Genomic DNA, 13,375 nt, shown 5'->3' with positions numbered 1-13,375 from the left:
CTGTTGGTAATGTACTCCCCAGATCCCCCTTTGTTGTTATCACGTCTCCAAGGTAACTAAATGTTTTACATCCTACAGGTCTTGTCCATCAATCTTGACTGGCTCTCTTATAGCAGAGTTGAGTCTCATCACTTTAGTTTTCTCAGTGTTTAAGGCCAGCTGGACTTCATGTAATCTTTGTGTCTTTTGTTGGATGTTCTGAAATTTTGAGAAAGGTTGAGCAAGGTCATCTGCGAAGTCTAGATCTTCAAATTTTGTGGTGCAATTCCATCTTATTCCTGTTAGTTCTATTCTGTAGTTCTTTTCATTATGAAGTCTATAACCAACAAAAATAGGAAACCAGACGTTGTGCAACCCTGCTTCACTCCTACTGTTACCCGGAACAAGTCTGATTCTTCACCATCTTCTAGGACTGCACATTGAAATGATTCATATAAGAGTTTCATCATTCTGACTACTTTTTCTGGGATGCCCAATAAATTCATGATAGACCAAAGGTTCTCTCTATAAATGGAATCAAATGTCCTCTCAAAATCAACGTAGTTTTTAAACAGTGCTGAGTTCCATTCGGTACATTGTTCTGTGATGTAAGGGAATGTAAATAGTTGTTCTGTTGTACCTCTCCCTCTTCTAAAGACAGCTTGTTCCTCACGTAGCTGCTTTCCCACTCCATCTTGAATCATTTGCATCACTATTCTGGAGAATACTTTGCTTGGCACATATAAAAGTATGATACTTCTATAATTATCACATACCGATCTGTCACCTTTCTTTGAAATCTTCACAATCAGGCCTTTATTCCAAACCGATGGTATAGTTTCTTGATTCCAAATAGTTGTGATGAGTTTTTCCAAATATCTTGCTGTTGCCTCTGTGTCTGCTTTTAACATCTCAGCTGTTATCCCATCAACTCCTTCAGCTTTCTATACTTTAGTTTCTTTATAGCCGATGATTTCTTCTCTCCTTATGGGGCTTACCTATCTCATCTACTACTTGTCCATCGCCTTCCTCTTCTAATGAGTGTTCAGGTTGTGGAAGTGCTCTTTCCATCTTTTCTTTATTTCATTTTGGCTGCTCAGGGTATTGCCCACTTTGTCCTTTATTGCTGCTGTCATTCTTTCCTCTCATTACTTAGCACTCTAGTTATCTCATACATTGTTTTTATGAGTCTTTTCCCCTTTTTCCAACTCAAAGTGTACAGTCTATTGTCTCGGTGTAGCCCTTTCTCATACTTTCCCAGATGTCTTCGACACTTTTCAATTCTTCTAGAACATGGAATCTATTTTTCAGCTCCATCCTGAATGCTCTCCCTTTCTCTAGTTGTTGGAGTTTTGTGACATCGTCTTTCTTTCTTCGTGCATGTGCATTTTGCATTAAAGTTTACAGTGTAAATAGAAACATTTACAAACTTCCTTACTACTTCTTATTACTTTAAATTCCATAACGTTGCATTGTATAAAAAGCCTACTATACGTTGTAGATTGCGGTGGTAATCTCAATGTCAGGAGAACACAGAATTCTACTGTAACACGCGTAAACATGATCTGTGTCTACAGAGTAAAGAGAGGCATGTTACAAAGTCAACATTCAAATATCATTAAATGGTGTTCCATAAAACCTCACCGTAGTGAAAGGAGCTTTACCAAACAATGTAAAGTACGACAGTGTTCTCAATGTCTGGAGGACACAGAATTCTACTGTAACACATGTAAACATGATCTGTGTATACAGTGTAAAGAGAGACATGTTACAGACTCACCAACCAAATATCATAAAGTGGTTTTCTATAAGGCCCACCGCAATGAGAAGAGCTTAACCAAACAATGTAAAGGTGTTTTCAATGCCAAGGGGACACAGAATTTTACTGTAACACATGTAAACATGACCTTTGTCTGAGGTGTAAAGAGAAACATGTTTTTGATTTAGATACCATATACCATGATGTTGTGATTTACCGTGAGAAATATAAATACACCACGAAAGAAGAGTCTTGTGTGAGACATCCAGACAGAAACTATGAAATGTTCTGTCTCTCATGTGAACTTCCGGTATGTTTCCAATGTAAAGAACACATAAAACACCCACTACTAGACAGCAAAATAGCATATGAAACAAGCCGTCAACAACACAGAGAAGTCATTCACAACATAAGGAGTGAGGCTCTCTATAACAGCTGTTTTCTCCTGGTAGGAATCAAAACTGATGTAAAAGCCTGCCCCAAAGAAGTCTCCAACCATCAATCAGAGATGTCAACAAAAGCCACGAGACTAAAGAGACTCATTGACACTGTGATATGTGATGTTAAAACCAGACATACAACTTATATAAAAGATATGCATAGATTTGAACTACAGAAGAGTAAAATGAACAGACACTTTGCCATAATAGAGAAATTTGAAAACAGATTTGAACAGTCAGCAAACAGATCAGTTAAATTCCTCTTATTTCTGAAGAAAACCCGCTTCCCCGAGAGAAGGCCCACTCCTAGTATGACAAAACCCGCCTTGCTCTCCCTATCTCAGGAAATCAACATACAGGATGTGATTAAGCTACTGAATGAAATTCAAATAAAAGAGAAAGGAAGACGACATGTCAGATATGAACCCATGCTACACAAATCTTTCACAGTGACAGAAGTTCATGATGTAAGACACATTTCTTGTGTGATGACAAACCGCTCTTGGATCAGTAATTGGATGAACATTCTCGTCTTGACAAACACAGAAGGTGAAACACTACAACATCTGACAGTTATTGATAGTTATTACAGAGGAGCACACACAGTGAATAATTCATGTGATCTTATTTATATACACAAGGACAAAAGTATCAAAAAACTATCTAAGGATAACACAAGGGTTACGCTGAGAAAGAAACAAAAAACATGGATACCGCAATGTGTCTACTGCTCTCCCTCCAGTGGAGATCTACTGGTTGGCATGCAAAATACAATGACGGCCATGGTAAAACGATATAACGAAAGAGGACAACATATACAGACCATTTCACAAAACGAAACAGGTCAGAAGCTGTACAGTAGTCCTAACTACATCACAGAGAACCGCAATGGGGATGTCATTGTGTCTGACGCAATTGCCATTTTCAGTGGTGCTGTAGTGGTGACAGAGCATGGAGGAAGACATCGTTTCTCCTACACAGGACCTCCATCAGGATCTGAACTAGATCCACAAGGAATCTGTACTGACGCGCTGTCACACATCCTGATATGTGATCGTAACACGCACACAGTACAAATGATTGATAAGAACGGTCACTTTCTGTCACTGATACTTACGCAACATGAGATTAGCGGACCACAGGCCCTGTATTATGATAGGAATACACACCTTCTCTGGGTTGGGTCATGGAGACACAACATAGTGGGTGTATACAGATATATAAATAAACAGAACTATCTTACAGGTAATTATAATTTTAGATACGTGTATACACAGAGGGACAGACACGGGACTATATAATAGGTCACTGAAATTAGCTAATTCGATACAAGTTCACATAAATACAAATGCAGTACTATCCTTAAAACATCTACAACTTTTTGGATTGTTTAATTAAAGCTGAACACGATTCGTAAAAGGAATGTGTCCGCCATATTCGATTGGATTTTCGCTATATCTAAGGGCCCCTATATAAAGCCGCTGACTTGGTCAGTGTCCAGTGTAATCAATCGTCACCGGTGTAGAAGGACGTATGCTATACAGCACTCGGTAGCGACAAAATATAACTATGTACCTATTCAAATGCAGGAGAAAAAGATACCAAAGAAACTTACAACAGTTACACAGGTCACTGCAGTATACAAACAAACACTTGTAAATACACGTAACTGCAATAAAATGTAAACAATTTAAGGTAATGCAAGATAACCAGCACGAACACGGGTCGCCATTCCACGCCGATACCCGTGACAATAAGCAGTCAGGTGTAACGAATGCGAAGAGTATACCCCGATGCTGATATCGTAGATAGTAATATTGAAAATGGCGTATGCCTATTTACGAGTCGTGTTCAGCTTTAAGCACTCACTAAAATCAAATAAATGATATTTTTGCAGGTTGAAAAAAAAAAAACTCACGTACTGACTTCGACGCATTGAGGTTGAAGATTCTGGGGGGAAAAACCCTATTTTCGGTACTAGTAAATCTGTGCAGTTTGGTATAATAATTCTTTAAGAAAAATAATTTTTCATTTTTTTAATTGTTTTACGTTTTAAAATTTGAAGTACTTTATTTTCAACTGATGTAAAATTATAAACATTGTAAAACATATACTTTTTCTTGGTTATTCTCTAGAAGCAGAAATGGATCCCTCTGGATATTGAAGAGGGGAATTCAATTGATTCATCCAATATGTGATCAATTCAAACGATCAAATTTCAAACAGACACGGGCTATTGAAAAATAAGTTGGTTTATAGGGCTTTCTTTAAACTTGTATTCCATTTCTTTCAACTAAAACCCTGATTAAACGTCATCCCTAAATCCTTTAAACAATAACAATTGTGAACAGATAAGAAAAAAATGCTGACCCCTGGAAACACTACAGGTGGGATCAGGTGTCCTATGAGGAGTAATCATTCCGTGTGAACCATGTTATAAATCAAAAATTCTTCTTAATGGACAAAATAACCAATTTATAACTCAATGTTCATTTTTTAAAGATGGAATTTTATTATTTCAAGAAAATATGCACGAACAAAAGTAAATTTATGATGATGCAGAGGAAATTCAGACTAAATTTTATTTTATTTTTTTTTATTTTTTTTTTTCACAAAACTTTTTTCTTGCAATATTATTCAAAAAGTTTAGCTTCTATATATGTTTTTAACATCGTTTTTCAATTATAATGGGTGCTGAAGCTCAAGTAATGTTTCAAATAATCGAATGGCATGTAATAAAGAATTCATAAATATGAACAAAAACCATTCCAGTTGACAACATACCTTAAAGTAAGAGTTTGATCATTGACCTCATATAATTTTAATACTAACATAATGAGGGCAACAAAAGTAAGTTTGGGCTTTAAATAGTTTAGAGTTCTTATCAATAAGACTTTTGTAACATTAGATTTTAAATGTCATTGAGTAAAAATTAGAAAACTGGCAGAGGAAATTCGAACTGAAATAATTAAGAAGTTCTGTAGTTCAAACTCAATTGTTTATTTATATTTCGCTAAATTATTCCATTTACATTATTATTTCATTATCCAAGGAGTTTTGTTATTTCTAATACATGTATTTTGTTAATAAAGAAAATATTGATCACAGTGTAATAAATTGAGGTATTTTCCCAGAAATACTCAGGGGCCCCTAACATGAAAAGAGGTCATAGACCTTGTTATTTTAATGTGAATTATAACACTTCAATCATAGGTCTACAATGCATAATAGATGGTTTTTTTCATTCTTATCAGCAGAATTCTTTTGGCACTCTTTTGTTTGAACAATTTTTGTTTTTTGTTAATACAGGGATTAAAGGTTGCGACATTGCTAAAAAAGAAAAAAATTACTTTTTTCTGCAATATTGCAACCGTTAATCCACGTATTAACAAACAAAGACAGACATTTAATTGTTTATATTTATATCTGTTTAAATCGGGTGAGAGTACGTAAAATATTGCAATATCGATCTGTATTGATAGAAGATCCCACTTCAGAAATCTTTCATAAAGAAACCGGTTCTAACTAGTTTAGCGTTAATCAATTGATTAACGGGAAACAATTTTCATAAGAAATAAAGGAGAAAATATTCGGTGAACGTAAATATATTGTAATCTGATCACATAATTTGAAAACAGAAGAATATTAAATAATAATCTGCCATACCCGGATAATTAACAGTTAAGTCTCTTAATTGTACTCTTTTCTTCTCAAGTTAATAAAGCAAAAGTCATCATTAAAAAGTATAAGTATATAGTAAATGAAATTCATAACAAAGACACTGTCTGTGATCTAGAGGATCATGTAACTAAATTTTTGCTTCCTTTTATCCTAAAACTATACTCTGGCCATATCCCAACATCGAGCCCTGTCTAAACTAGAAATATGTCCAAAGGACATGAATGCCCCGCTGCGGGTATATTAGTAATGCAACATGAAAATTTGTATTAGTGTATAAGGTTTGATGAGAATATCTTGAATAGTTTCTTTAAAATTGAAATCTAAAAATTGGATATAGATGATAAATTCTCACAGATATAGATGATAAATTCTCGCCAAATTATGTGCGTAAGTGCATAAGGTTACATAAAAATTTCTTAAATGGTTTGTATAAAACTAAGCAAAAAGCAAACTAAAGAAAAGTGAGGTCAAGGTCACAGGGAAGTTCAAAGTCAAAAGTTTTTGAAGCAGTTGAATAGCTCTCACTACAGTGTAATACGTATCAGCATACAAAGTTTGATAAAAATATCTTGAATGATTTATTTAAACTTGAGCTAAACACTAATTTAAGAAAAGTAAGCTGAAGGTCAAAGGAAAGGTCAAAGTCAAAAAATGTTTATGCAGTTGAATAGCTTACTTCAGTATGTACATGAATCAGCACAAGGTTTGATTATATCTTGAGTGGTTTCTTTAAAACTGAGCTAAACACGAACTTAAGAAAACATGAGGTCAAACTCAAAGGAAAGGTCAAGGTCAAAAAATGTTGATGCATTTGAAAAGCTTACATCAGTATGTATCAGTATATGAAGTTTGGTTACACTATCTTGAAGGGTTTCTTTAAAACTAAGCTAAAGACTAATTTAAGACAAGTGAGGTCAAGGTCAAAGGAAAGGTCAAGGTCAAAAAATGTTTTTGCAGTTGAGTATGTATCAGTATATGAAGTTTGGTTACACTCAAGTGCTTCCAATGACAAGATTTAGAGATGACAGCTGCATTACTTTTACTCCCGAGACTTAACGGAATATGCATCTAATGCTCTTTCATGATTTGTCTGCATTAGCAGCTGATAAGCCAAGAATTGTGAAAACCAATTCAATAAAAAGCTCTTCAAAATCAAAGGAGATTCGAAATTTTGCAGCCAAATGCTGGTTTCCATTTACGATGAACAGTGAACACGTGATGACATCTACCCTTTTTCATAAAATTAAAACAACAAAGATAAAAAGCAGGGATTTATTGCACATTTATAGAGTTAGTTCATTACATATATTATATATTTCCCATTTCTAGATAAATTCTGTCTTCCCTTCTTGTTCCACTGACATTGCCGTTGAACTGTACAACTCATAATAATATTTAACTGTTATGTTTAACTGAATAGTTATACATGTATTCACATTTTTTATTGACATTAATGCTTCTTTTTTTATATTTCCTGGCAACTACCTACTTGATTCAGACTCCACAACTGGGGGAATTTACAAGTTTCGGGAAATGACAAAATATCACAAATCCTTCAGTTTTCATTTGACCCTCCTAAATTCTTTCACATATCCTTCAATATTTTTCAGCAGTTTTTTTTTTTTTTTTACATTTTTTTTCTCGGTAATTTTCTGTCATTCTTTTGTTACATTTTAATTCTTACATCTCATTTCACCAAATTCATCTCCTAAAAAGGAAACCATTTTGTTAACTCCTCTCTCAGCTTGTTCAGACTAATCGTTGCCACAACAATAGGACTGCACTCTGAATCCTAGAAAAAGGGCCTAAAATAAATTATATAGAAACGTAATTATCTGTAATATAGGGATATTGATATATAGATACATATTATCTGTAATTTTGATATATATATATACATATTAACATATATATCTACTTTATAGATATGTACATGTACATTTTTGACTTTTTGACATCATTTTTATCAAGATAATTTACATTTTTAATAATGTCTATTAATGTATATAATGTTAAATTGTGTTTACACTAGAAACTCTGTATGTTTTTATACCTTTGTTAAATCTGAGGGAGAGGAAGGCCAGGAGAATGACAGCGACTGAAATAATGGCAGACAGACTGTAGGGCTTAATTCTCTGGAACAACAGGGCGCTCAGTCTCTTGATGTAGGCCCATACTCCTTCTGGCTCACCTGTTAACACAATCTTTATATTTACTGCTTGTACTTGTCTATACACCTTATATAATTATATATAAGGGACATCACTGTCAAAAAATATTTAGTAAAATTCTAATGAATATGTAACATGCATTAATTTAATGAAATTGAAGAAAAAAAATAACCCTCTATAAGTTTTGCAGCTAGATATTTCCTTGTTTTTACAAGCTTAAAGTTCTGATAGGCACAAACTTTATTCTGTCAAAAGGTAACAGAATTTTACTTATACAAGTACTTCAAAATTATTGTTCAAAAGCAATGATCAGGTTGAATGCAGCATAAATTGGCAAGTTTAATTAGAATCTTATATTCTTAATTTGTTATGTGTCATTTGCAATCCCTGTATTTCAGTACATTTACATTTGCTGTGTTTTACTACTTTAGAAACTATGGAATACATGTATACTCACACGTAGAAATATATATGGAGAAACTTGCGCTAAACTGAATGTCACAATAAGGATATAGAGACGTTAATAAAAATATAACGCATATAAGGCATTGAGAAATTCAAACCTTGAGTATATGTTTGGTGCTTTTAAACATGTAAAATGTAAATATAAGGAATGTTTTTAAGTTCTGTGTGAATTATTGGTGTGTAAATCACACAGACTTGCACATAGGCATTTTTTTCTCATAAAGCGTTAGCGTGCTTCATGAAATATGCCTATATGACAAGTCTGTGTGATTTACACACCAGTAATTCACACAGAACTTGAAAACATTCCTTAATTGTATTATATACAATCAAACCTCATTAATTCAAAATTATTTTATACCTGATGCCATGCTGCTTCGGTCCAAGGTTATGAATTCTCCAAAAACAATTTCTTAATTTTTTTTAATTAATTGAAATAGTTGTATTACTTACCATTATCATCTTCTCTGACAACATTTTTATCAGCTGATGTTGTACCTTTTGCATTTTCTTCATTGACACTCTTCAATTCATTTTCAATGGAAGTGGCATAATGCTATTTAAACAGAAACTTCACATTTTATAATGACAACGATCTCTTAAGGTTTAAATTTATGAATTATGACGTCATTATGATCAAAAGGTATGAAAATCAAGCAAGATAAAAAATTAAGCAAAAATCAGATTGTTGGTACCTGCATCATTTGTTGTTTTTGAGAAGCAGTCAACCCATGACAGGTATCCAAGAATGCTGGGACTAGACTGTGAAGTTTCCGTGGAAACATAGCATGCTGCACATAAATATCAACAATATGTGGGTACTCAGGATCTGTGTAGTTTTCTTGGTTACGGAGCCAAATGTTGGCAAGAGCCTGGCATTGTGGGTAATCTTGAAGTCTGGCATACAGCAGTAAACTACAAACAAAATCATCTAACTCAATTTTTTACATAATTATTTAAAATGACAGTTTGATATTTAGTTTTGAAATCCAAGATACGTAAAGGCTTGAACTAGTAAAGTGTGAGGGAGGTACATGTACCTATATGTTTTTACCTGGTAACTTGGGGAAAACAATGCAGATGACCAATGTATTTTTTGTGCCTAACAGATACTTTAAACATCACTTTCAATAAATCAAGACAAAAAATTCAGGGTATTAAACACATTTATCACTCTAGTCTAAAAGGGAACTTATTTGAGTTCTAAACTTTGCTTTTTTATTAGCAAATTAGATAAATTCACATCCTATCTTAGTAAAAATATAGATGACCTATTTTTGTGCTTTTGAAATACATACGGTATTTCTTACTGTAAATCAAGATAAAAAAAAAAGAGGGGGGCAGACATGGTATGTATACTACCTCTTGCAACTTAAATACTTGAGGATGTATTATAATATCATCCTGAACTAGTAGTTATTACCTACCACAGCTGTAACACTGTTGCCAGGGAGTGTTTGATGTCCCTGTAAACTTTCTGAACATGTATACTACCTATTGCAGTTTAAATGCTTGAGGTACATTATAAAATCATCCTGAACTAGTAATTACCTACCACAGCTGTAATACTGCGGCTGGGGAGTGTTCGATGTCACTGTAAACTTTCTGAACAAACGGCAGCACTTCCTGCCAGGTGTTTCTCTCAGCGTGAGCCTGCACAGCCAGAACGCAAAGTCGCTCTATATACTCCTTAGCACTAGCAAAATAAAAATATATAAAATCAAAAATGTTAAATCAGCAAAGTTCTGTTCTTTAGAAATCTATTTATACAATAATGTCTCAAACATAATTCTTCATCAATTAAACATTACTGAATCGAAAAGACAAAGGTTTTCTTTAAATATTTTGTCATAATTATATCTTGTATATGCTGGACAAATAATGCATCTATACATACATGTATCTATAATACCATGAGTACTCTGTTGTAATTATAGGTAACCGGTTTTAGGTTAGCCATATTAATTCTGTTAAGCTACAGACAAGTACTTGTAATATTATCCAATTTGAAATTCTTTCAATATGTTGACCTGTTTGAACTTTGAAGCTTATCCATAGTGAAAAATGGGTCTGCGTGGTCGAATGCAGCCCTGATCTCTCAAGATGGACAATCAACAGTCATTCAAATATCGTGAGGGTGACAGTTATAATTTTAATCATTACTCTAAGATAAAGTACAATTGATGCCAAATGCATAAAGATAAAGGTAAATACAAAATCTCCTTAACTTTTTCATACACATTGTTTAATCAGTAGAAATCTGTTTTGTCAGGGACCTACTTGTATTTACTTAGAGTTAGTATATAGTTCTCTGGTTTTGTTTAATGCACTCTATCGTATCGTTTACAGTTTACTCTTTAGGGTAGACTTTACTTTACCGGTCCCCAGATCCGCAAGATCCGCGTGCTCATTGCACTATGACGTAAGACTTACGTCACTCAACTGATTAGGGTTGGTTTTGCACATTTTTCGACTGGTTAAGGTTAGTCTTGCACCCACCTGAAAGATTAGGGTTAGTCCTTCCATAAGTTTTCAACTGATTAGGGTTAGTCCTCGCACATGGGTTAGTCTAGCATCCGCCTGGGAGATTTGGGTTAGTCCTCGCATACCATCTGAGAGATTAGGGTTAGTGTCTTGTTCTTTTAGAGTAATTAAGAAATTCAGTTGCATCTGTATTTTTTGCAAGATCTTAATTCAGCTTCAACGACATCTCGTTGGTTTGTTTACATGAAAAAAAAAATGGCTAAGTACAAAAGAAACGGCACTAAGCATGCGCCGCACGCGCTCCGTTCACAATTATTTTGTGTCTCCTTTTCACTGATTAAACAATAGTTATTACTTTTTTCAGAGAACGAGGTTAAAAACTTCGTTTAAAAACGAAGTTTTAAACTAAACTTTTAACCGTAGAATTCGATTTTGGGGTCAAAAAGGCTTAAAACCTCATATTTTAAATTTTTTTCGATCGCTCACGCGATCTCATATATATTGAAGTCGCCTACGGCGACACTATACAATTAATTACCCCTTATGCGGTCAACATGGTAAAATAAGGACCCGAGACCTGGCCCACGAGGTGACCTGACCTGACCGAGGCCGCGTAGCGGCCGAGGTCAGGTCAGGTCAGCGAGTGGGCCAGGTCGAGGGTCCTTATTTTACCATATTGAACTCATAAGGGGTAATCAATTGTTTTATTATACCGATATAAGTTAAGGCAATTTTTGTAAGCTTAATTACTAAAATAATCAATTACATGTATAAGACCTACGAACTGTTATCAGTGTTCCATCGGGATCGGGATTCGCTAGTGAAGTTGTTTACTTTTCGGCTGCTAGTCTTGTAAGTTTTTGCACCGCCGATTTATTAAAACACTCTGTGATTGTCAGTAACATTGCATTTTTATAAATTCACAGATACCATTCCCGACTACAATGACAATCTGGTGTAAACTTTAAGTGTACAAGAGAGCCGAGTCTGCGTTCGTTGAATTTGACATTGTATTGTAACGAAAGTTAATTTCAATGAAAACGATAAATGTTATGACGCATCTAAAGGCCAATCGTGTTCCGTATCCTAAAAATACTATACATATTTTTATAACGGCAATTTTTGTAATGTACAATCATTACTGTATGCATATTTTTTTTTAATTTGAATGGAATTTGGAGTAACAGGTCATTTTAAGCGGTCATTAATTTTATTGACCGGTCATTATACCCCACGTGCAATGATTCCTAGGTCATTATTGCTGTAAAAGGTACTTTTTGGAGTCATTATTGAGTTTAAAAGCCTTCTAACAAGCCAATCAAATTTGAGTATTCTTAATAGAGGTATAATAATATATTTTAGCGCGTTTTTCTGGGGACCGGTAAAGTCAAGTCGTTCCACTCTTTATGTTTATGGTTTATGCTTAATGTTAGTCTGTTAGTTGTTACCTGAAATTCTCCAGTTCCGAGCATAATTTTACTCGACTCAGTCCGTTTTCACAGTTTTCAATACATGCATCAAAGTTTTTGAATAGTAAAGCAGCTGTTGCATTGTCTAAATATTGCTTGAGGGTCGCCTGATCTGCTAATAATCCTGTCTGATAATTTTCTTTTGGATGAGGGACTTCCATGGAGGCCATGTTTTGATCATGTGACTAAGCTTGACTTTTGATGAGCCCGAGGTCAAATGACTGTATTATCATGATTATAATGATTGTTTTATTTTAACTGAACGTATATTTAAAAATTTCTTGAGATTAAGTTTAATAATTATAATAATAAAAACATGTTATAAAGTAGAATGCTATTATTTCTGTTTATATACTACATTAATTCAGGTAAAACATATCCCGTGATAGCTCAGTTGGTAGAGCGGAGGACTGTAGCGGTTAATGAGTTGTAATCCTTAGGTCGGTGGTTCAAATCCGCCTCGCGGGATGGAACTTTTTTTTTTTTTTTTTTTTTTTTTTTTTTTTTTTTTCTACCGTGTTTTTTTTCTTTTCCAAAACAACGAGCACATGGACTATCGAATGTAAAAGCCTATGAATTTTTTCAGATTAACATTTTTTACACTTTCGGAAGAAAGCTCCTGTGCGTAGAGCAAAATAGGAATCTACGCACGAATTTCTCCAATTTACTTTAGTCAGATACATGAAAACTATCGGCAGAATTATGCAAGAAATCTTGAAAATTTGATTTGCAATGGAATTCCGAAATTTTTATCTACTATAAATTTTTACTTCCTTATGTTGAATTTTCTTCTTCCTTTTTTTTCTTGGGAAAATTTAATTCAGTCATGACATTTTTAAATAGAATGAGAAGTAATTTAACAAATGACTGAATTCACATTTTCTGATTACCATCTTTCCATTGTTCCAGTTTCCTTTCGCCTGACAC

General features: G+C 34.0%; 2 protein-coding genes and 1 non-coding gene across 4 annotated transcripts; 2 read left to right on the top strand and 1 right to left on the bottom strand.

Moving 5' to 3' along the window:
* Positions 1-1,539: 1,539 nt before the first annotated feature.
* Positions 1,540-4,342, top strand: LOC133194211 (uncharacterized). The gene is made up of 3 exons (XM_061330216.1): positions 1,540-1,825; positions 1,927-3,423; positions 4,314-4,342. The coding sequence occupies exons 1-3, from the start codon at positions 1,540-1,542 to the stop codon at positions 4,340-4,342; spliced, it is 1,812 nt and encodes a 603-aa protein (XP_061186200.1).
* Positions 4,343-7,117: 2,775 nt separating this feature from the next.
* On the bottom strand, positions 7,118-12,638 carry LOC133194438 (peroxisome assembly protein 26-like). Of its 2 annotated transcripts, none has more exons than XM_061330395.1 (6): positions 12,428-12,638; positions 10,051-10,191; positions 9,191-9,410; positions 8,949-9,051; positions 7,913-8,050; positions 7,118-7,664 (listed from the first exon to the last, which is right to left on the bottom strand). In XM_061330395.1, exons 1-6 carry the CDS (start codon positions 12,616-12,618, stop codon positions 7,609-7,611), a joined length of 849 nt encoding a protein of 282 aa, XP_061186379.1. In that variant the 5' UTR covers positions 12,619-12,638; the 3' UTR covers positions 7,118-7,608. The 2 variants fall into 2 exon arrangements, with proteins under 2 accessions (XP_061186379.1, XP_061186380.1); XM_061330396.1 differs by having other exon boundaries at positions 7,118-7,651.
* Positions 12,639-12,827: 189 nt separating this feature from the next.
* Trnay-gua (transfer RNA tyrosine (anticodon GUA)) lies at positions 12,828-12,916 on the top strand. The gene is given in 2 exon segments: positions 12,828-12,864; positions 12,881-12,916. It is a non-coding gene; the product is annotated as a tRNA-Tyr (tRNA).
* The last annotated feature ends 459 nt before the right edge of the window (positions 12,917-13,375 follow it).

This window comes from Saccostrea echinata, unplaced genomic scaffold (assembly GCF_033153115.1).
Source record: "Saccostrea echinata isolate AGI-Se365-2 ecotype Australia unplaced genomic scaffold, CSIRO_AGI_Sech_v1 ptg000029l, whole genome shotgun sequence".
In the NCBI taxonomy this organism is placed as follows: Eukaryota; Metazoa; Mollusca; class Bivalvia; order Ostreida; family Ostreidae; genus Saccostrea; species Saccostrea echinata.
This window is presented reverse-complemented; position numbering and strand designations above follow the sequence as displayed.